General features: G+C 33.6%; 1 protein-coding gene across 1 annotated transcript in view; it reads left to right on the top strand.

Annotated features, from left to right (window-relative positions):
• Positions 1-20,875, top strand: part of LOC132563810 (condensin-2 complex subunit D3-L-like) — a 37,987-nt gene that overhangs the window by 3,496 nt on the left and 13,616 nt on the right. The window contains 26 exon segments of the mRNA XM_060228561.1: positions 74-151; positions 891-991; positions 1,573-1,662; positions 2,191-2,321; positions 2,527-2,566; positions 3,063-3,119; positions 3,518-3,636; positions 3,972-4,083; positions 4,440-4,526; positions 5,559-5,628; positions 6,181-6,268; positions 6,858-7,033; positions 7,681-7,794; positions 8,518-8,651; positions 9,295-9,410; positions 10,692-10,880; positions 12,081-12,183; positions 12,579-12,678; positions 13,397-13,486; positions 13,871-13,947; positions 14,459-14,573; positions 15,713-15,860; positions 16,466-16,707; positions 17,265-17,394; positions 18,716-18,824; positions 20,156-20,240. Coding sequence (XP_060084544.1) covers positions 74-151; positions 891-991; positions 1,573-1,662; positions 2,191-2,321; positions 2,527-2,566; positions 3,063-3,119; positions 3,518-3,636; positions 3,972-4,083; positions 4,440-4,526; positions 5,559-5,628; positions 6,181-6,268; positions 6,858-7,033; positions 7,681-7,794; positions 8,518-8,651; positions 9,295-9,410; positions 10,692-10,880; positions 12,081-12,183; positions 12,579-12,678; positions 13,397-13,486; positions 13,871-13,947; positions 14,459-14,573; positions 15,713-15,860; positions 16,466-16,707; positions 17,265-17,394; positions 18,716-18,824; positions 20,156-20,240 — 2,901 coding nt within the window.

Below are 20,875 nucleotides of genomic sequence, written 5' to 3'. Positions count from 1 at the left end.
CACAGAAAACCTCTTTGTGTTTTACAACACTTTATACATGTATTCTATAGTGTTTTCACCAATTTGATTACAGGGAGCAGTGCCTTCCATGTTTTCCACCCAGTCCTGTATGAAAAGGCCATAGACACATTGAAACAATGGATGTCTGTCGGTATGGAATAAATCGCAAACCATTGTGGTCAAGTTAGGCACAATCTGAATGCTTATCATACAATGTTTTTTTTTTTTTTTTTTAACATTTTCTTCAGGTTGTTAATGTCAACGAATAGAAGTTCTTATACCACAACCAATCAGTAGAAAGTGTGACGTTTCGATGACTACAAGGTTATCATAAACAATTTTAGCAAAAAGGACTCTTGAGAAACAGTACAGAATGCAAAATTTAATTCTACCAAATGATGTAGGCTTGCTTCATGTAAACACTTAATATAAATGGTCTTAGTTGGAAAATAGCAAAGCAGACTCACATTTTGGAAACTGAAAATTTTCTGTAAAAAAAATCTAGGAATCGAAAAACAATATATGGACATCTGGTTTAAGATATTAACATTTCTATGCAACAAAATTATTGTAACATATCATTATATTATGTTTAAATCATTTCCTATTTATGAAATTATTTTATAACTCTTGTGTTCTATTCAAACTGTCTTTTAGACATGATCATAGTGTATTGGTGAAGCACTGAGTTGAATTTCCATGTGATCCTTAACTTTCAAGATTCAGATACCCTTTCTAAATGGGGATGGTCAAAACAAATATTATACAGACACCCTCTCTTAAAGATTAGGAGTCAGAAATAATTTTAGAAAATCAGTTGAAAACTAAACAAATAGGCCATATTAAAGATAAGATAAAAATGATGCTGATTCTGATTTCTTTGGTATCAGGTTCCAGTAAAAGAAAAAAAAGTATTACCACTACAAGGAAACCCAAAGGAAAGAAGAGTCGGGACAACAGACAGACTGATCCCACAGTTGACATTAATGTGGTAAGGCTTTGTTGTTAAGCTGATCAAATATACATGAAAAGATAGATATTCTAGCATATACAATAAAGATCTTTATGACTTTGAAAAATACTGAAAATATCTCTTTTAAGTTCTTGAAATGTTAAATACCATAGCTTTTGTAGAAAATTTTGAAAAAAATTTTAACTGAACAAGAAAATATAGAAGTTTCAACAAGTAAATGGACAAAATAGTATACACATATACCTACATCTATTAGTGGCCACACCCACCTGACCTTTTGATGTTCAGTGGGCACTTAAAAGACAGACTGGTAAGTCAAATAGATATGTACGTCATGCATTCAAGATTAAGCCAGCCAAATTCTGCTTTTGCAACACAATACTTTTTCATGTTTCTGTATTTTGTTTTAAATGATGAAATTACTGTTAGTAATTAATTAAATTTTTCCATATTTAAATGCATTAAGTAGTTTGAAGTATTTAGCAAATTTTTAGTAAAGTAAACCCTTTATCAAAACAAAATTTCTTGATCTTTTGAGATACACTGCTGCTGAAGCTGAGAATTAAAAGATGTTATGTTAATGTTTCTTTTGTACACAGGACTTCAGTGATGATGAGGAGGAAGATGGAGAGGAAATGGCTCCACAGGAAGTGAATGCTATTAAGAAGCTCCTAATGGGGCTATTAAGGGTATTTACTTACTATATAAGTAATCAAAATCATAGATATTACAGATTTTGCTAGCACTACTAGACATGAAAGTATCAAAGAGCTCCTGTGATTAATGTCTGATATATATATATATGTAACAGATGTCACTATTTATTTCAATGCCTCTGCTAAGATTTGAACTGGGGATCTGGTTTGCTAGTCATATGCTCAACCAATAAAACTAAAGAGAAGATATCTCTAACAAACCGTTATATTGCAGCTAGTTTTTACTTTACTCGCCCTCCAGGATAGAACTCTTCCTCAAGTTTTCAGGGGTTACAGTGATGCTAGTAAGGCATGGATAAGTATTATTTCTGAGTCCTTACATGGGCCTCAATGTCACAGAGGTCAATACCCCTTTTGTTGATATCTTTGTATGATATTTTTGTGTTATATCATATTAAACTTTGCTGGTGTACCTAATCCTAAAATTAAGTTCTCTGAAATGAGTTGGTCACGTTGATACTTGAATCTGATTGGCTGTAAGTTTTGTTGGATCTGTTACAGGATCTTGTATTTCTACTGGAGACGACACCTTTACGTCAGTCTGAGGCATCTCTGTATCACACTGTACAGATCCTGGCTGATCTCACACGCCACGATACAGAAGCTTTCAATGGAAACTTCAATGAGAGATGGTTGGTTAATTATCAGTTCATGCATACTTTATCAAAGAATCTTTTAAAAGATAATAACAAAATATTAATATAAGTTTCAAACATCTGTAGGGGCTATTTCAATAGATATTTAGATGCAAAATGGATCATAGAAGTAAGAAAATTCTTTTACTGATCAGATAATTCTGCAGAAACTCTTAGTGTAATTTGAATTTCTCTTTTTCAGTCCCAACTCAAGATTGCCCATTGCCGGTCTTGCTTACAAGGTAGGTATTATGAATCACCAGTGTCCTAATAGATTGTATACTTACAACAAAAGAGGAAAAGGTCATTGCATTTGATCATTTAGTCATGTACACTTTTCACCAATAAAAACACATACTTGCTTCATAGAATCAACTATTATGCATTTGAGTAACCCAAAGTACCATCCAGACTTAAATTATCTATGCAAGAAGGGATTGTGATAGTTTAGTGGATAAAGTGAAGAACCAAGGTTGGTGGTTCAATAAACCCTACCCATGGTGATTTGTGATTTTCAGGAAGCTGACAAGAAATGGACTGGTCTGCACTAGGCAAGCTACAGGCCTCCTGTATGTTGTTCAGTTAGGTAGTCACCAGCTACTATTAAGAGACCCCTCCTCAAAATGACCCCTTATGTTTATGGGGTGATAAAGCCAGCAAACAAACTAACAAATCACGCCAAATTGAAAGTGAAATGTAATAAACTTTGATAAAAATACTGTCCGTTTTTTGCTTCAGGGTCTCAGTTTCTTGTGCCTTCCACTACATAATCATGTTGTGTCCTCCTTCCATGCAGTAAGTATAGTCAAAATAACAGCTGTCTTCTGATAATATGAAAACACAAAATATTTTACCATAATATAGATGTTACGAGGGAGCTAGAAAGTTTCTGGAAGCTAGTCATGAACCTTAGCTATTTCAAAGTGTAATGATTCAAAGGTTAATAATGACTGATGTACAATCGTATTTATGTAAGGACAGATTATAACGACAAATTCATTGCATCAAATCGGAAGAAAAAGTATAATGTAAAAAAAATAAAGCTGATTCTTACATATGTTACTACCTTGCACATTCATGCATTTAAAATGATCATTGGAAGACAAAAGTTAAAAATAAAAAATGCAGAATAATTGAAAGTGTTTCATTTAAGCATTTCCTGCTCACTGAGTTATTTATTTCATCCACTTCAGCTTTGTAAGAACCTTATGCCTAATCTACTGATGTTGATTGGGGAAAATAAGGCAGTGGCTGCTACCACAATTCCTAAGCCTGTCCAGATCGCCGCAGAACATGCAGCAGAGTTTATGTGGTGAGACTTGTGGTTATAGAATTGTTGTTACAGTTTAGCACTGCAGGACAGTGATTTATCAAAAGACCATGTCTCTATGGAAATACATAGCTGAAATGTTGCAAGTCAAAAGTTGTTTTTCAAATAGATAATCCAGCATATTACTCAGAAGTAAATAATGTTTTGGTAAAGATACAAACATCTTTTGAATATATTTAAAAAGAAAGGCAATCTCCTTATTATGAGAGTCTTAATTTGAGTGAAAGCAGTTTATTTTTACAATCGATAATTATACAATTCTTGCACTTTGTCTACATAAGAAAATCACTAAATGTGCTTTCTTTATTTGTTGACAGTCATATGATGAAGCAGTGTGGGGAGTGTGTCCACACAAGTGTACGGACCCTTCTACAGCACATGTGTACCAAGGTCCCAGATAAGACTGAGTACAGGTCAAGGGTCACACAGGTTAGTATGTTGCACAAATAAGGTGTCATTGAGGTCAAAGTAGAATGCAAGTCAGAGGTCAGTATGAAGGACAACTCAGGGTCATATAGATCATACCACAGGAAACTCAGAGGTCCTAGATATTAACGTCACTGGAAAGTCAGGAATTATAGCAGGAACGTAAGATCAGATGATAGTGATGTTTCAGATGTTTTCATTTCTCATTTTTTCATGAATTTGTAGTGCAACACTGTAAAATGAAATGAAAGCTGGGTCGGAAATCAATTTTTTTGTCTTTTTAATAGATTTGTATGAAAGATTAGGCAAACTTCACTTTATAAGGTCACAAAATAATTTTTTTTGTATTTTCCTTTCAGTCTGTGATAAAGATTCTGAATGAGCTACCGAATGAAGCTTATGGAAAAATGGTGGAATGGTTTTATCGTCTATCAAAGCATTCAAAGGTATACATTCTTAAGAAGGCTAGAAAAATGAATAACATACTTTTTATAAACCATTGAAATGGGAACTGTTTATTAAAATTTTCTCTTGTAGAATTGTTTGGTATCACACATAGTAAGTAGTTTTTTTGTGGATGCTGAAATACCGTACTTTAGCACAAAATTAAAAAGCTATTTAATTTAGGGATTCTGTTTTTCCTTGTTTTCAGGAATGCAATGAAATTGCGAAAACAAAATTTCCTTGAAATCAAATCAGTACAGAAAACGAGTCTGCTTCAAGACTTTCGTGAAAAATGCACACTTTCTCTTTAAGTTACTACTATTTGCAAACTATGTGTATCCAATGTCGTATCATATGATTTTCAAACCATGTATATTATTTGCAAAGTGTGAAAATTTAACAAATTCTGTTTTAATTCTCGCTTGATGCTAATCAGTCCCCATTGTTAGTACAGCTTGTAGCAAAACCTATTGATAATTGTTGGTCCACATCACAGCATCATAATTATCAACCATGTTCTTTTCTCATGGCAACAAATGAGCAAACTTGTATTTATACCATTCCCTATAAAAATGTAAGTGAGACTACGCCTAAATTTGTAATATCGTGAATGTAAAATCACATGTTTTTGCAAGCCTGAAAATTTGTAAAATCAGGACACGAAGTCTTAGGAATTATGATGTTTACATATTCTGTGGAAAAAAATAAGAAAGAAAAATTTTGAGAATTGGCAAGACCTTCAAAATTTCAAAAATGTCTTACACCGTTGGAAAAACCTTCAATAGGCAATATACTTCCAATATGTAAAACAGATTTTTGGCTGAAATGGCTGGGTTTTTTTTTTTTTCACATGTTTTTGGAACTCTCATATTAGTGAGTCAAAGCAGGAAAGGCAAGCCATATCCCTTTATGAAAATTTTGCTGCATTAATGAGCTTGATTTGTAAATACATTCAGAAAGCTATCATTATTCATGATAAGTTGAATTTGAAAATACTCTTTATTCTTTTAATGTGTCTTTTAAATTTTTTCCAGATCAATAATCGTGCTTTTACTATTGAGATAGCTTCACTGTTACTGGTGACCCCAGAAAGAGATGTGGATGGTAAGAGAGACAAACTTTATAAGAAACTGTCAGTATTTCTTTGTGTGTGTTTTTTGTTTTTTATTTGCTAATTAAATGCTACATAAAGATATAACTATTTTCATAAATCTTTAAAATTATTGTTTTCAATAGTGAACTTTTAAGAAAAAACAATGTTTATGAAGCATATCAATTTTTCTGATCAATTTTAGTTATTTTGTCACTGAGTCTGTTTTACTTATCTCACACAAAGAAAATTTTGACCCAATCATGCCAATTCATTAGTGAAATATGTAGACATGGAGTTCTATATGTAAAAAAGGTCTTAACTGATGTGCTTTGTTTTCATCATCTTACCTTAAAAAGTACTAAGATGTAGTAAATATCTTGATATTACATCAGATTTGAATCATTATCAGTGTGCCAATGGGAATGGTATTATTGGTATAGTTTCCTTTAAAAGTATAAACAAAGCAAAAAACCAAAAAAAACAAGATGTAGAAAAATAACAAGAAAAAAAAGAAACAAACATTCTCATCTGTAGTCTTGAAGCAATTTGTGATGTTGTTGCAGAAACCTTTGGTGAAGGACTAGCAGACTATGTGAAACACCGATCGTTAATGGGGCTCCTTTTAGCTAGATGTTCTGACAGTGCTCCTACGTGAGTAATTCTTAGTGATATAAGCCAATTTCAGATGACTATTCGTCTTTTTTTTGTCCCCAACATGTTATGGGGAGAGTGGGAGCATAATATCATGTAACCCATGTTCATCTTTCATGTCATGTCCCTGTACTATCTCCAGTCAATTCTGTGTTCTGAGAGGACCTTTGTTAAGATTTCATTCATATTTACCCATAGTGTCATAGCATGAAGTTTTATAAATTTTTTTATTAAGGTTGTCAGTGGTCAAGGTCTAAAGGTCAAAAATCACGTTTTGTAACTTTTGCAAATTATCATATAGTAATACCTTTGTATATTTTGAAGGCATTCATATCATACCAACATTTTTTTAATTTTCCATCTAATCTTTCCTTATCTCCGAAACTAGATATCATCCAATACTCTAGTCAGAAAGTTCAAAACCTTTGTCTTGTGGTGATGACAAATAAGTAATTGCAAAACTAAGGTATTAGTCAGTTTTTACTGTTGTTGCTGATAAAATCAGGCTGACATCCGCATCTTGTGGAATTCTTTGTTTTAAGAAATGAAACATTCATTTAATGGACATGTGTATCTTCATCTTTTACAGTGTTCGAGCCCGAGCAATAACAGCATTTGCACAGTGTTTTGTGTCATCTGACAACAATATCAGAGGAGCCCTTCGAGAGATTGTTACCCCGATGGTCGGGCCCCGTCCTGCACATGCTCCCCATATCATCCCTACACCAGCAATGGACAACCGTGCTCAGCAGCTCACAGCTGATGGTATTACCAAATTCCTTGCACATATATACCCTGTTTTTTCAGCAATGGTCCTGTTTTCTGGGAAAAAGGTCACCCCGATGTATTGTAAAAAAAAAACCTAACTACATGTATATACCTATGGTAGGTCACTGATCTATTTATGTATGCTTTATTGGAACCAATACCAATTGTCCTTTGTGTAAAGTTCTGTTTTCATCAAGCCATTATGGGGGACATGTTTCTTAAAACAAAAAATAGAATGATTAATGAATTAAGAAAGAGAATAATTATTGATAATTAGATATAAAAAAATCCCTTTTTGCCCCAGAAATTTTGTTGGTGCTGCGATGGCTATTTAGACAGTTATCCTCGATAACCTCAGATAAAGATCTGAGGTGCATGGTTCAATGTTCCCTTCCCTACCCATAATGGTGCGCGTTTCACAGAAAGTCTATGTAATTGTATTGATTGATCGACCTTTCTTATGTTGTTCAGGGTGGTAGCCACTGGCTACTACAATGAGACCCATTTCAAAATGACTACCATTATGTATTGGCAATAAGCTCAGTTAACAAACAAAACTCACCAACAAGTTTGCATGTTTGCTTGCATGCAAGGGCTGAAGGATCTGTAATGCAGTTTAATGTATGACATTGCTGTCCTTGTAGAATCTGATCAGGAAGCAGGGGAGAAAACTCCTGATAATACAGTCTCCAATACTCGATCCAGACTTAACCCTAAAACGCCTTTTGGTGGAGTTTTGCTGACTCCTTTCAATCCAAGTAAGTGGTTTGTTTTACTTTCCTAGTTAAGGTTAACGCACAGCTGTTCTTTATTATTTCCTTGTCTCAAAACTGCTCAATTCCTGCTGGAATATTCAATTGGAGCATGGCATTAAAAAATACAGGTCATTGTTAAAGTATTAGCAATCTTAAAAAAGTATGAGAAAATTGAGCCCCACAGAAATATATGATTTTATGATAATTTTTTTCATAATTAATGATTTAAACAAAATCTCTCATGAGAAATAGTAACTACAGTATTATATTATAACACAGGAAATGTGAAGTGTGTTGTAATTTCTTTCGTGTTTTAAACCAGAGACATTATTAATGGAGAAAAAACTTTCTTACATATGATTCTTTCCTCTAAAGTCTTCAAGTTATAATTTGTTGCAGTTCCTTTTCTCAAAAGCTGACTTTTTTAAACCTGTATATTTTAGACTTTCTTGTACTTACCTGTTGATTTCAGATATACTTCTATATAAGTCCCAACTGAGAACAAGAGGAGACTTTTTTGCACTGTCCGTCTGTCCTTCCGTATGTTCTTCAACTACCTTGTCCAGACCCACTCTTCTACACTTCAAATCTCAGAAATTTGCTACTTGATAGGTAGATTCACTGGTGTTAGATGTGTGTTGGGTAATTCACCAAATTTTTCTCTTTCAGACTTATATTTATATTACAGATATACCTGTATAATGACAACTTAACTTCTATTTTCAGATTTACCCGATGAGGATGGTGTAATTTCTATGTTAAGGAGGAGGTCTCGAGACGAGAAGGTGAATGTGAGAAAGTCAGCACTTTTGGCCGTGGAGAATATCATCCGGTTTGAGGCCCCAGACTACAGGAGACAGGTATGTATGTAGTGTTGAGAATCGTTATACAGAAACTAATCTGCAACACCCCTCCTCAATCGATTAGTAATTGATAATTAGTCAGTCATAAACTTGAAGGATTTCACCATGTAAATAATCTACCAAAATGGAAAAAAGACAGTTGATATCTTTTTAGATAACAAGTTATGCTGTTGCTCAGAAATACCATTTTGAGGCAGTTTATGGTAAAATGTATTATTGAGATTATTCTGAAGTCAGTTTTTATTTCTGCATTAAATTTAAAACACTAGTAGAAAGTTTTCAGATTATGGTTTGGCTGTAATTGCATATAATCATTATCCATTGGTATAAAATTTTAACTGAAAATAACCAAGATACAGAAAAGTGAAATATAAAGGAAATAAGATATTTTTTAGAAACCTCTTTGTAAGTTTTAAAAGGTTTACTGTTATGAGCTTTATGACTGACATCAATGGAACATTGTGTTGTTTCAAACATTTCAAGGTCAGAATACATTTATGATCAACTTATTGTATCATTAAGTTGTGTTAGCTGTTTTGTAATTGATTTTTTTTTTTAATTTCCTGTCTTTCAAAAAACAAAAATTACAAAAGCATGTATTCATAAATCGATAGTTTCATTTGACTGGTGTTTTTTTCAGAATCTAGAATTGTTAGTGGAGAGATGTCGAGATCCTGCCTTATCTGCACGGAAACAGGCGATGCAGTCCCTTACTTCTCTTCTACTTGAGATGCCTACAGAGAAAACATTACAACAGTAAGTCCTTGTAAAATTTGTCACCAGTAAGCAAGATTAAAACAAGATTTTTGGGTAAGGAGATATTGACAAAAATGGTCATTGTAAAGAGGTTTTGGTGTTTAAAATTGAAAATGGGCATTTCAAAGAGGTTTTAATGTTCATACACAAGTTGTTTTCAGAATAGATATTACTGAAGTTTTAAAGGCACTGTACCTAGAAGTAGAATCAAAACTACATGGTGCTTAGTAGTGCTTTGTCAAAATCAGATTGGCCTTTCTGATATAGTAAATAATTTGCTTAATTGGCTGACTGTGTTCAGTATTCATAGAAAGTGAAAGCATTTTCTGTGGCGGTGATATCATATATTTTGTAACTTTTAAGAAAATACCTCACTTACCTAGAATTTACATGAGAATGGATATTATTAGCAATTGGCATCTTTATAATGCATAATATGAATTCTGCTTTTGCTAAAACAGAAAATATTAAATGATCAATGATTGATTATGAAAATTACAATTGATCATGACATCAGATGAAGTTAAACAATTGGATAATTACTTTGGATTTCACTTCTGGCAACCAAAAAGCATAGCAACAATTTAAGCTGCAGATGGGGATAGCAGGTGATGGTGATGTGAATGGGGGTGATATAGTTCTCTTGGGAAAGGGACAGGTATCATTGCAAATTCTTCCCCTCATTTTCAATGTCCTGGCAGTCAAGACAAATGTAGCAAACAAGATACAAATATGAAGGGTTTCCTGTATAATTAGCAATGGAAAATAGGATATAGGTGGTAATTTTTGGAATTTTCTTTCAAATCAACTGAATGATATTTTAACAATTTTAAAAAAATTATCAGAATGTTAAAAAACACGTAATTCATTTCATGAATTAAATTCTCATATTATGTCAATGTACCTTGATATAGTGAAAATATCCCTATCAGATTAACTGCCTACATGGTACAATGTCATTATACTGTAGAATATAGCTGAATGTAGCTACTTATGTATGGTGTATAATGGACAATGTGAACAAGGTACACTATTTTGAGGTGGTGCTGCAGGATTGATTTAGTTACTGTAAAATCAATTGTGGATTAATTTTTGTTTAATTAGCGGGTACTCTAGACTAACAAATTTATATGTCAATGAAGTGGTAAAAGTTGATTTGGATTTAGTCATTGTTTTGTGTGCAAGGTTTATATGTGAATTCGAATATTTTATGAAAACCATTAAATTGAAGTCCGGCAAAAATGTATATTACAATAACTCAATTGTTGATATGATTGGCAGGGCTTGGCTAGAGGGCGTAATGCCGCTAACAATCGACCGCGAGTCAACACTCCAGGATAAGTGCATGGAGACCCTGGAGGACATGTTACTACACAGTATTGTTCCTGTTTCCAAGTCAAGGAGCTCCGCTCATATTCTTGCCTGGGACCTTCTCAGCATCATGGAGCAGTCAGAAAATGTTGAGCTGAGGTAATAATGAAAGTGAGGCTTGAGATATGGTGCGGTTTTATTGAATCTTTCCAACATTTTGAGGACAGAGCAAGAAAATGCTGTCAGCTCTAAAAGTAAAATGTTTTCAAAACTTCCAGACGACTTACGAAGAATGCGGGCACATCTTTCTTATTAAGGGATGAGTTATGACTCAACTTATTGCTGATCTTACGGAGAGCATTCTCTATAGTGGCTCACATCAGGTAGCACTGCTACATCATTCAAAGGACGCAAAAGTCTATGGTAAATGGGGATAGATTGTATGTCCTACCGTTCTTGTCAGGATGTTGTGGTGGAGCCTAATGTGAATAGCCTCCTTTTTCCATGATACATCCAGTCCTTGTCATTGTCAGTGAGGTAAACTTTTGGCCAGACAGGTTTATGGCATGCTCAGCTACAGAAAGAGGTCTTGGATTTAGTGATCCTTTTTTCTGTTTCCCTGAAAAATTTCTTTAATGTGAGTGCCTCATGATCTCTCAGGTTCACTGGTGTAGAAAGCAGGCCAGATTACAGTCTTGTATATCACTCCACACCTTTCCTTTTTCCTACCTTTGCCCTTGGTAGAAATTAAGAGTTCACATTTTCACAGACTTGCATTTCTGTCACATTTTAATCTTTGAGGAGTCCACACAATGAAATAACTATTTCCTGTAGCTATTTATATAAATACAATCATGATATTCCTTGAAGAAATTTACATTTCATTGAGTAGATTTTAAACTTTGACATTTAAAAAAGAATTATCAAAATTTCCACTCCAGGAGTTGAAATGAAAATGAAATGAATTGCCACTGTCTGTTTGCATGCTGGTCAATTATCACTCTGCTAGATCATATGGTTCACATCTTTAAATAATTTACGTGTAGTATAAAGTAAACGCTACGTAAATTTAATCCAGAATAGCTTTGAAAAATAAATTTCTAAAAAGTGAGTTTCCTCCCTTCCATCAAAGATTATAGTTTCTCTGCAAATACTGTGATCTGATTGGTTGTAAAATATGATATTTATTTTCACCTTTATATTCTATACAAAAAATATTAATTAATGATAATTATTTAATTATTGAAAAGAATTTTCATTATTTTTGACCTACTAACACATTTTCCTATTTGTTGTTTGTCAGTATTAGAATCTGGAGGTAAGTTTATAAAGAGTGATAATATTTGCCATTTGTTTCAGGCGTTACCTCCAGAAGGCGTGTATACAGTGGAATAGACAAGGAAAGATAAAACCAAGCTTGATTTCTGCCTTGGAGACACACATAAACACTGACAACAATCAGGTATTTACCAACACTCAGAGATTTATTGTCATATCAGTCTGGTGCAGAAAGTATTTCCAAATCTGACGATAGTCAGAAAAGAAAAAGAAAGGGAGAAAAATTCACTATACTATCAAAAATATATGATTTTAAGAAAAAAAAGAATCAAATAAATGTTTTTTTATTATTTCATTGACATATAGGGTCTAATGTTTTTCTCTTAATGTTGAATTAACAGCTCATTTGAGTGATTTTTGAGAATGAAAAAAAATCAGTTGTTAGTATGAAATCATACAAAGGCTTGTTTGGTCATTGGAAAGGGTTGATTTTTATATTCAAAGAATATTACTTAATTGTCTGTATGTAATTTCACGAAATAAGTCAATGTAAAATTGATTTGGTGTTTATGATGGTAGAATGCTTGGATGCTGCTCTCGGAAATAGCCCCAGCTGCCCCAAAACTTGGCCATAAGTTTGTTCTGGAATACTGGCAGAAACAACCAGCAGCTTCAGACGGTAGGTGGTGCCATTCTGGGTAAATACAGGCCACAGTGAATTAAGCCTGCTATTATAGCTATATGCCACTAAATCATGCCATATCACCAAGGATAGTTATTAATTATCAAGCTATTTAGAAGAACTATAATGTGCCAACAAGGGTCGGTATAGTCTACCAGTCGAAAGATTTATTTTGCATTCAAAACTAATTTTTTTGAATTTTGAAAGTAATACTCAATATAATGCAAAAATTTATTATTGGTTTTTAATAATTGCTGAAAATTTTACAAAGATTAAAACAGTTAATTTTGATTATATTCATTTATATATTTCTTAATTATTAACTGCATTTTTTTTTTTCAAAAGCACTTTGAGTTAGAAATTGTTTTTGAGTATCACCAATGATCGAAGTTTAATATGTTTATGGTCAACACTCTGTTTAATAATTTTGATGTTAACTGTAAAATGGCCTCTTACTTTATCATAGATTTATGATATATAAGAGGGTTTCATTGTATTTGTAAATCCTGCTTAGGTTAAATATTGTTTAGACATAAATATGAAATTGTTTGTTTAATCTTACTTGATGTAAACAATTCACACAATTCAAGTAAGTGCTATATTAATGTGACAAAATTGCTGTTCATATTTCGGGTTTGATAAATCCCTTTTTTCACACAGATTTGAGGTCAGTAATTGTATACCATTAACTGATAGAATCCCTGATTTGTTACAGAGGCTGACTATGTGACTCTGCAGAGAGTTCTCACTGTTATGAGCTGTACAGCTAAGAACATCCCAACTGTGGACCGTACCACTCTCATAGGTAAGTCACATTACTGATCTCCACGGACCGTTGCACTCTTATAGAGTCGAAAGGTCAATATCACTCCAGTGACCTCATTTGTAAGAGATTTTGACCAAAGTGGATACATGATTATGATATACTTTTTTTTATTGAGGATAGATAAAACACATGGCTAGCTAACGGCTTCTAAATAGTCTTCAAAGTTCAGTTCTGACAATGACTTTACTTTAGGTTTCAATGTCAAGATCGCTACTACTTATATTCAGAATTTTGCCAAACAAGAATACTTTTTCCCATGGAAGAGAGAGCATCTATGTCACCTTTTGTTAATTGTGATGGTTTCATCTGCCTATTTCTGTATATCAACTATTGTTGACAGGAAAAATTAATTTCTGTTTCTAGGTGATTTGAAAGCACGTCTGCTGCGGTTTGATTCTCCCACAGAACTCATAGCCATTACCATTAAAACATTGTCTAAGGTAAACTTTGTATAATTGAACAGCCATCATTTAAATTTCAGGGTATTAAGAAAAATTAATTTTTTTCTTCTGATATGTGAAAAGTAATTTCTTAAATCTGCTTTAGTTGCCAAAAATGGTCTATCATTTCCTTTTAAAAATTTTTTGAAAATTCGTTGAGAAAGAAGATTATTTCAGAATGTTTAATTCATATCATTGCTCAATTGTTCTCGGTGATCTGACTGTCCTGTAAAAATGGCAGAAAATGAATTTTGTGAAAATAATTATGATAGATACTGTCAAGGTTGTTATTCTCAAATGGCTCTAATTTTAGCTATTTTTGAAGAGGGAATAAAACTTCAAATTATATATATGTTTGAAATAGATATATTAAGTAAAGAAAGCAGCTTATCACATCAATTACATTGCATTAGTTTGGCTTTGTATTTTTTTGTAAAATTGCCAGACTTAAATCAGATAATTATAACATCTTTATTCTTGACTAATCTTGTATATAAATTAAAACCCACAGCTATGCAAGGCAGAGTCAGAGGATGCCAGTGACAAGAAGGGACAAGATGCATGGTGTGAAGAACTGCTGAACGTCTGTGACAAGTACCTTTCTCATGTCATACTAGAAGACAGCTGTGAGTTCTCTTCTTTTCTCATGTCACTCAAAATCTGAGTTCTCTTGCTTTCTTTTATCATAGCTGAAAAATCATGAGTTATCTACCTTTCTCATGTCCTAGTAGAAAACCCTTATTAGTTCTCTACCTTTCTTGCGTCATATTAGAAAACGTTTGTGAGGTTTTGACCTTTCTTATGTCATATTAAAAAAACACTTGTGAGTACTCTACCTTCCTCCTGTCATACTGGAAATCTCTAGTGAGTACTCAAACTAACTTATGTCGTTCTAGAAAATAATTAACTACAAGTTATGTAGGTAATAACTATCCATTTTTGGAAATTTTCTCCAGATTTCAAATCATTGGTATTGATATTTTTCGAAGATGTAAAGCTAAAACAAATATGGAATGGGATTTTCAAATGTACTTCCACAATTTTAGATGTTTAGAATAAAATCTCGTCTCTCTCGCTGAAAGGTAATATTTCCTTTTAATTGTGCTGATTGTCATTGCTCCAATATCCACAGTGCTAACTTCATGTTGGAAGAAAAGCTTTTTCCATTAATTTTGTACCCACTATTGGTCATTGTCTAGTTTATTAGCTCTAGATATGTGGTGTACAGATTTTCTCCTCCTAGATACTCCAGGGGTTATGATCACTTGCATGCTGTGCATGCCTTGGAACATTTCATTAAAAGAAATGTAGGTTAGGTGTACAACACCTTGTGGATAAGACCAGAAGGCTAGTTTGATCCTTTGATGTACATCAAACAAACCTTATGGTTGCATAAAAGTATTTTGTACTAGCTTTGAATATGTGTGTTGCTTTTTTGTAATCTTTAGTAATTTGTCAGGTTTTTTCTCCTGATACAGGTTCTAGACCAATCAAATTACTTTGCTTGTACCTTCAATTTTTTCATGACAACGTTCCAGGTTGCAAAGAGCAAAAGTGATTGTAACTCATGGAGTATCGAGGATGAGATTCTCTAAAGCTAAATACTTAGCGAGATTTTGCATTTTTTCTGCAACTACTAATGCAAAGCAAAAGCTATACAACACAGCACAGGGTTTAATTGTATCGGTATGTGTTGTGTTGTCAAAAAAATACTCCTGTGTTCATTACATTTTACATAATTCCATACCTGTGCTTTATTCTTCAGGCGGCATAGAAGATGAGGACTTGGTTGTGCGACACTTGTTTACGTTGGGAGAGGTTGTACAGATCTGTCCTGCCCGAGTCTCCAAACGCATCTCGCTCATCATAGAAAGCTTTATTGCAGCACCATGTTTATCGTCAATGCCGACCTCGTCACAGAATACAAATGCCCACACAGGTAAATCAAACACTAAATTATACATTATAAGATAATTGATCACTCATAATGCTGGATAATAGTTATCTCCTTTTAAACTGAGTCACTATAATTCACAATTTTTATTTCATATTCACAGCTTATTCATTGTATTTAATTCTTCTCAGTTTGACATAAAGTGACCTGTAACATTTCATTTCATATCGTACAACACCAAAAAAACAGTAAAATTTTGATTGAAAATTGATAGTAAATACTCTGTTTTTGATGTGGTTGTCCTATTTCATTTGTTTATGTTGGAAATGAGGCAGAAGAATAAGTAATAGTGATGTCACAAATTTCTAGGAAATGATAGTATTTCTGATAAAGATGTGTCAACAATTCCAGACACAGTCGTTAAATTTGACAGACAGCGACATTCAGAGTTAAAGCATAACAGAGATGATGCTTATCTCTGATTACCAAGGTTTATTTCCCTTATATGACCACCAATAAAACTAACAAGTCCATGTAGCAACCACCGGGGTGAATAGAACGGGGAAAATCCTGGATAAATTTGATATGTATTTATAAGAAAATTTTGTTTTTTCACTGAGCAAGTGACCTCTGTTAAGGTATGTTTGTAAACTCCCCCTCAGATCTCTGGCAGAGCAAAGAATCAGAAAACAGTGGTAGCTCAAATCCTGACTCTGATGGTCTCCTGGCTACACAACTTACACAGGCCCCATCATCCCAGCAAGAGCTCAACACTCAAGCTTTTACCCAGGGTACACAGATCTTCACCCAGTTCCGTGGCTCAAAGATGTCAAACAGGATCCGTGCCTTCGCCTTCATTACATTAGGTATGTTACATGTACTGTTGTAGAAATGGTGTGGTTGAGTCAGTTCAGTAACTTTACAGTGCACCAAGCTCAGATTCATGGATGCATTTCTGTCCTTGCTTGGGAAAAGTAAAATCTTTTGTTACTATGTACCAAGAAAAAGATGATATGACACCTGTAAAAAGGAACCTGATCACACAGATGTTCTTGTAGCCTTGTAGTCAAATACTGGATCAACTAATGACAAAGAAAATAAAAAAAGCCAAGCTGCTGTTGATGATGATTGAAAAGATTAACGATGAAATGTACTCCAATATGCTTTGTGTTTTGTTTTTTCCCCAATATAGTTGTGACCATTATACAGGTAAACCCTCACTCTTGTTGCAGTCTGTTGACAGAAGAATGATCTGGAAACATACATTTTGGCTTTAATTGAAGATATTTACATACTAGTTTCTCTGAATTTGCTGACTAAATCAAATGATTGACTATAATCAGCCTACAGCTTGTCAGTGCCCCTGTCCTTAAAACCTCTTATTATTGTTGTTATTGCAATATCTTCATCTCTCTTGTTATAGGGAAGATCTGCCTGCAGAACCCAAACCTTGCTAAGAAGTGTGTGGCAGCTTTGGCTCGTGAACTGGAAACCTCAACAGATACAGCCATTCGTAACAATGTCGTTATCATCATGTGTGACCTGTGTGTAAGGTACAAATGATTCCTCAGTCACAGCCATCTATAACTGTCATCATTTGATATGAATGATTGCAAGGTCACACCCTCTGTTTTCGGTCATATCATATTGTATGATATTATGGTCATCCCTATCTAATATCATTATCATCTTCTATGATTTTGTGTAGATAGAAATAGTCACTATCTCACATGATGCTGTATGGCCGTGCAAAACAATATCTTAATCAAAATGGTTTTGTTACTTATTGGGTTATGGTAAGCAGGAAAGCTATTTTACAAGTTTCATTTATGTCATGTTACCAGGTTTCCTGTTCCTCACATGTGCTTTTGTATTTAGGAAGACAAATGTTATCACAGATGTGAGATCATATAATACACTGAAATGTTTGTGTGCACATCGTGCATACATCATCCATATATGCGATAAGTATCCAAGTCAAAACTGTGTAATAGGATAACATTTTGTGTGGTGTGGTAAAAATGGTCGATTAATTTTTTTTGAAAGGAAATTAATAAGAAAAGGAAAACTTGTGCAGTGATGAATAAATAGTAACCATATGTATATCAAATGTATATCTGTAATTATAAAGGCCATTGTTAATTTAACATTTATCAAAATGCAAACACCTCAGAGAGTGGCAAGTGGTGTCACAGGCAACAAAAATTACTTTTATACGGGTATGTATTTGGCGTGTCCATACCGGCTATGTCTCCAGTGTAACAAACACAATACTCCGAATTTACTCAAGTGTATATTGATTCTCTACAAAATGATAGAAAAATTAAGAGTAATACAGAAGTAATAAGATTCTAGATGATTCATTGTTGAGACAAAAAAAAGAGATGTCAATTTATTGTTTCCATAATGTATATATGAGTGTCTGTGAACTAAGACTGGTTACGTGTGGCATTTTGTAAATGAAACACTTTAAATTATGAGTGTGTATCTGTTAGATCTACATTTGCCTGAACCATAAACTTATGGCTTAATAAGGAATTATATTTTAGAGTAGCAGCACTCTTATATATTGGAAAATTAAATTAACCTTATCCCACACATATTCCTATGTCATGTCTAAATTTATATGAACCAAGATAGAATTGTACATCTGTGTGATAAAACTGCACATTTTATGTACAGAAGCTGGAAAGCAAGTTTCACACGATGTACCTCTGTTGAAGAAATTGTGTACACATCTTGTAATGCTGTAAAATCCCATAGCTGTAAGATCCTGGTGTTTGACCCAAAGTACTATCAAATTTACTGATGGTTTCTGATTGAGTGTACTAGTGTTTACTGATATATTGTTAAAATTACTTTTATTTCCTGCAGATACACAACAACTGCTGATCGTTATATATCAAATATTGCTTCATGTCTAAAAGACGATTCGCCATTGGTTAGAAAACAAACTCTGACCCTCATTACTCGCCTCCTTCAGGTATGTATAAATGGTCTGGTTAAACTTAATTTCCTTAGATCTAGAGTTAGATTAACATTAGGGAATATTTATTAAGTAATTTTGACTGGACCTCAAAAATACAATCAACATATCGGAATTTACCTGGTGTAGAAACCCCTTCTTCTCTCTCTCAGTCCTGTCAACGTTCTTCTTGCTGGGTCGTGCTGAATATTAGGCTAGGTGTACAATTAAGAACGGGGCTCGCCTTCTAAATTATAGTTTTAGATCAGGTCAAGTAGCATAGATGGCCTCTCTCTACCTCATCTCTATATCCCTCTCTCTCCTATCAATCTTACTTTTCACCTCCTACTCTTTTTCCTATTTTTTCTCGTCCGCTAAAAGACTGAAAGGTCGTAATAGTGTATGTAAAAACCTGTTAAAATAGATGAAATAAAAATGAAATTAATTTCCTGTGTAACATCTAGCACTGACAATATATCTGAAATATTGACCAATTTCGCTACCTTCCATTAACTTTCTCATCTGGTTAGTTTACAAACTTTGAACACAGACTACTGTGAAATCAGATATACATTTAGAGCTCAATTTTCTTGATGTTTGAAAATTGACAATGACTTTGTGGATAAAATAGCTCCAGATGTCTGCTGACATCGATTTCAACAGTTCATGGACGTATGAATTCATGGATAATAAGTAAACACAAAGTCATTGGAAATAAATCTCTATGAAAATTAGTGGTTTTAGAATAACTCGTAGGCAGAGAAATTTTCTTTCATGTATTCTATCATCTTGGACAACAATTGGGACTTGTACGCGATGTAATAGAATGCATATGTCTTGTTTTTGTATATACAATTTATCTTGTTAATGTGAAATTATTTAATGTCCACATTCAATTATGCATTCACTGATTACCTATTTGTATAAAAGAAAACTTCTGTAAAAGAGAAAAAAGAAAATGTCAAAATTTATCTGTGAGGACTATTTTAGTAAATCATGTACACTTTGTACTTAATCCCAGGACTTCAAAATAAATCACTTCTGTCCAAGGTTTGGTTTTCTACCTATTACATATAGGGAAATCATCAACAGAATCCATGGATTGTCCCCCCAAATAAAATCTGCAGTCCTGGGGTTGGATTGATTTTTTACTGGAATTGCCTGGAGTTACAAAAATTAAGTTTTCAGAACATTTTAATGTTGGAGTGCAGATTTTTTCTTGGTCATCATTAATGCATCTTGAAAAGAAAAAAAAAATATCTGAAATAATTCTTGTCGAAGTTGAGTTTATATCATGATTGTGGAACATTGGTAGAGTATTGAATAACTTCAATTGAATTTGTTTCCAGGAAGACTTCATGAAATGGAAGGGGATTTTATTTTTTCGCTTTATCACCACTTTGCTGGACGAGTGTGATAAAATCACAGAGTTTGGTAAGAACAGAACTAGTCCATTCCATTGTAGAAAACAATTCTGCTTCAAATCCTTTTGTCGGCATGAGAAGAGTTTTTTAGGTCATCTGAAAATGACATAGTCATCATGCTTCAAATTTTCATTCAAACGACTTCTTCTCAAATACTTGGCACAAGAGGATACTGGCATGGAGCTCTACCAAGTTTGTTCAAATGAATGACCTTGACCCACTTTAAAGGTCACAGGGGTCAAATATGTTAAAATCTTTAAACAACTTCTTCTCATTAACCAAAAGGCTCAGAGTGCTGATATTGGGCCTGTGACATGCTGGGATGAAGGACTACCAAGTTTGTTCAAATGAATGACCTTGACCCACTTTCAAGGTCACAGGGGTCAAATATGTTAAAATATACAAAGGACTTCATCTCAATAAGCAAAAGTCTATGAGTGCCGATATTGGGTCTGTAGCATGCTGGGAGGAAAGGCTACCAAGTTTATTTAAATGAATGACCTAAAAAAAAGAACTTTCAAGGTCACAGGGGTCAAATATGTTAAAATATACAAATTCTGCAAAAGTCCATGAGTGCTGATATTGGGCTGTAAGATGCCAAGTTTGTTCAAATGAATTTTTTTCCTTTTATCATTTCATCACGAT

Source organism: Ylistrum balloti, unplaced genomic scaffold (genome assembly GCF_031769215.1).
Source record: "Ylistrum balloti isolate Yb309-2 unplaced genomic scaffold, AGI_CSIRO_Ybal_v1 Utg371872, whole genome shotgun sequence".
NCBI classification, from domain to species: Eukaryota; Metazoa; Mollusca; class Bivalvia; order Pectinida; family Pectinidae; genus Ylistrum; species Ylistrum balloti.
Note: the sequence above shows the minus strand (reverse complement) of the source record. Positions and strands in the feature narration are given on the sequence as shown.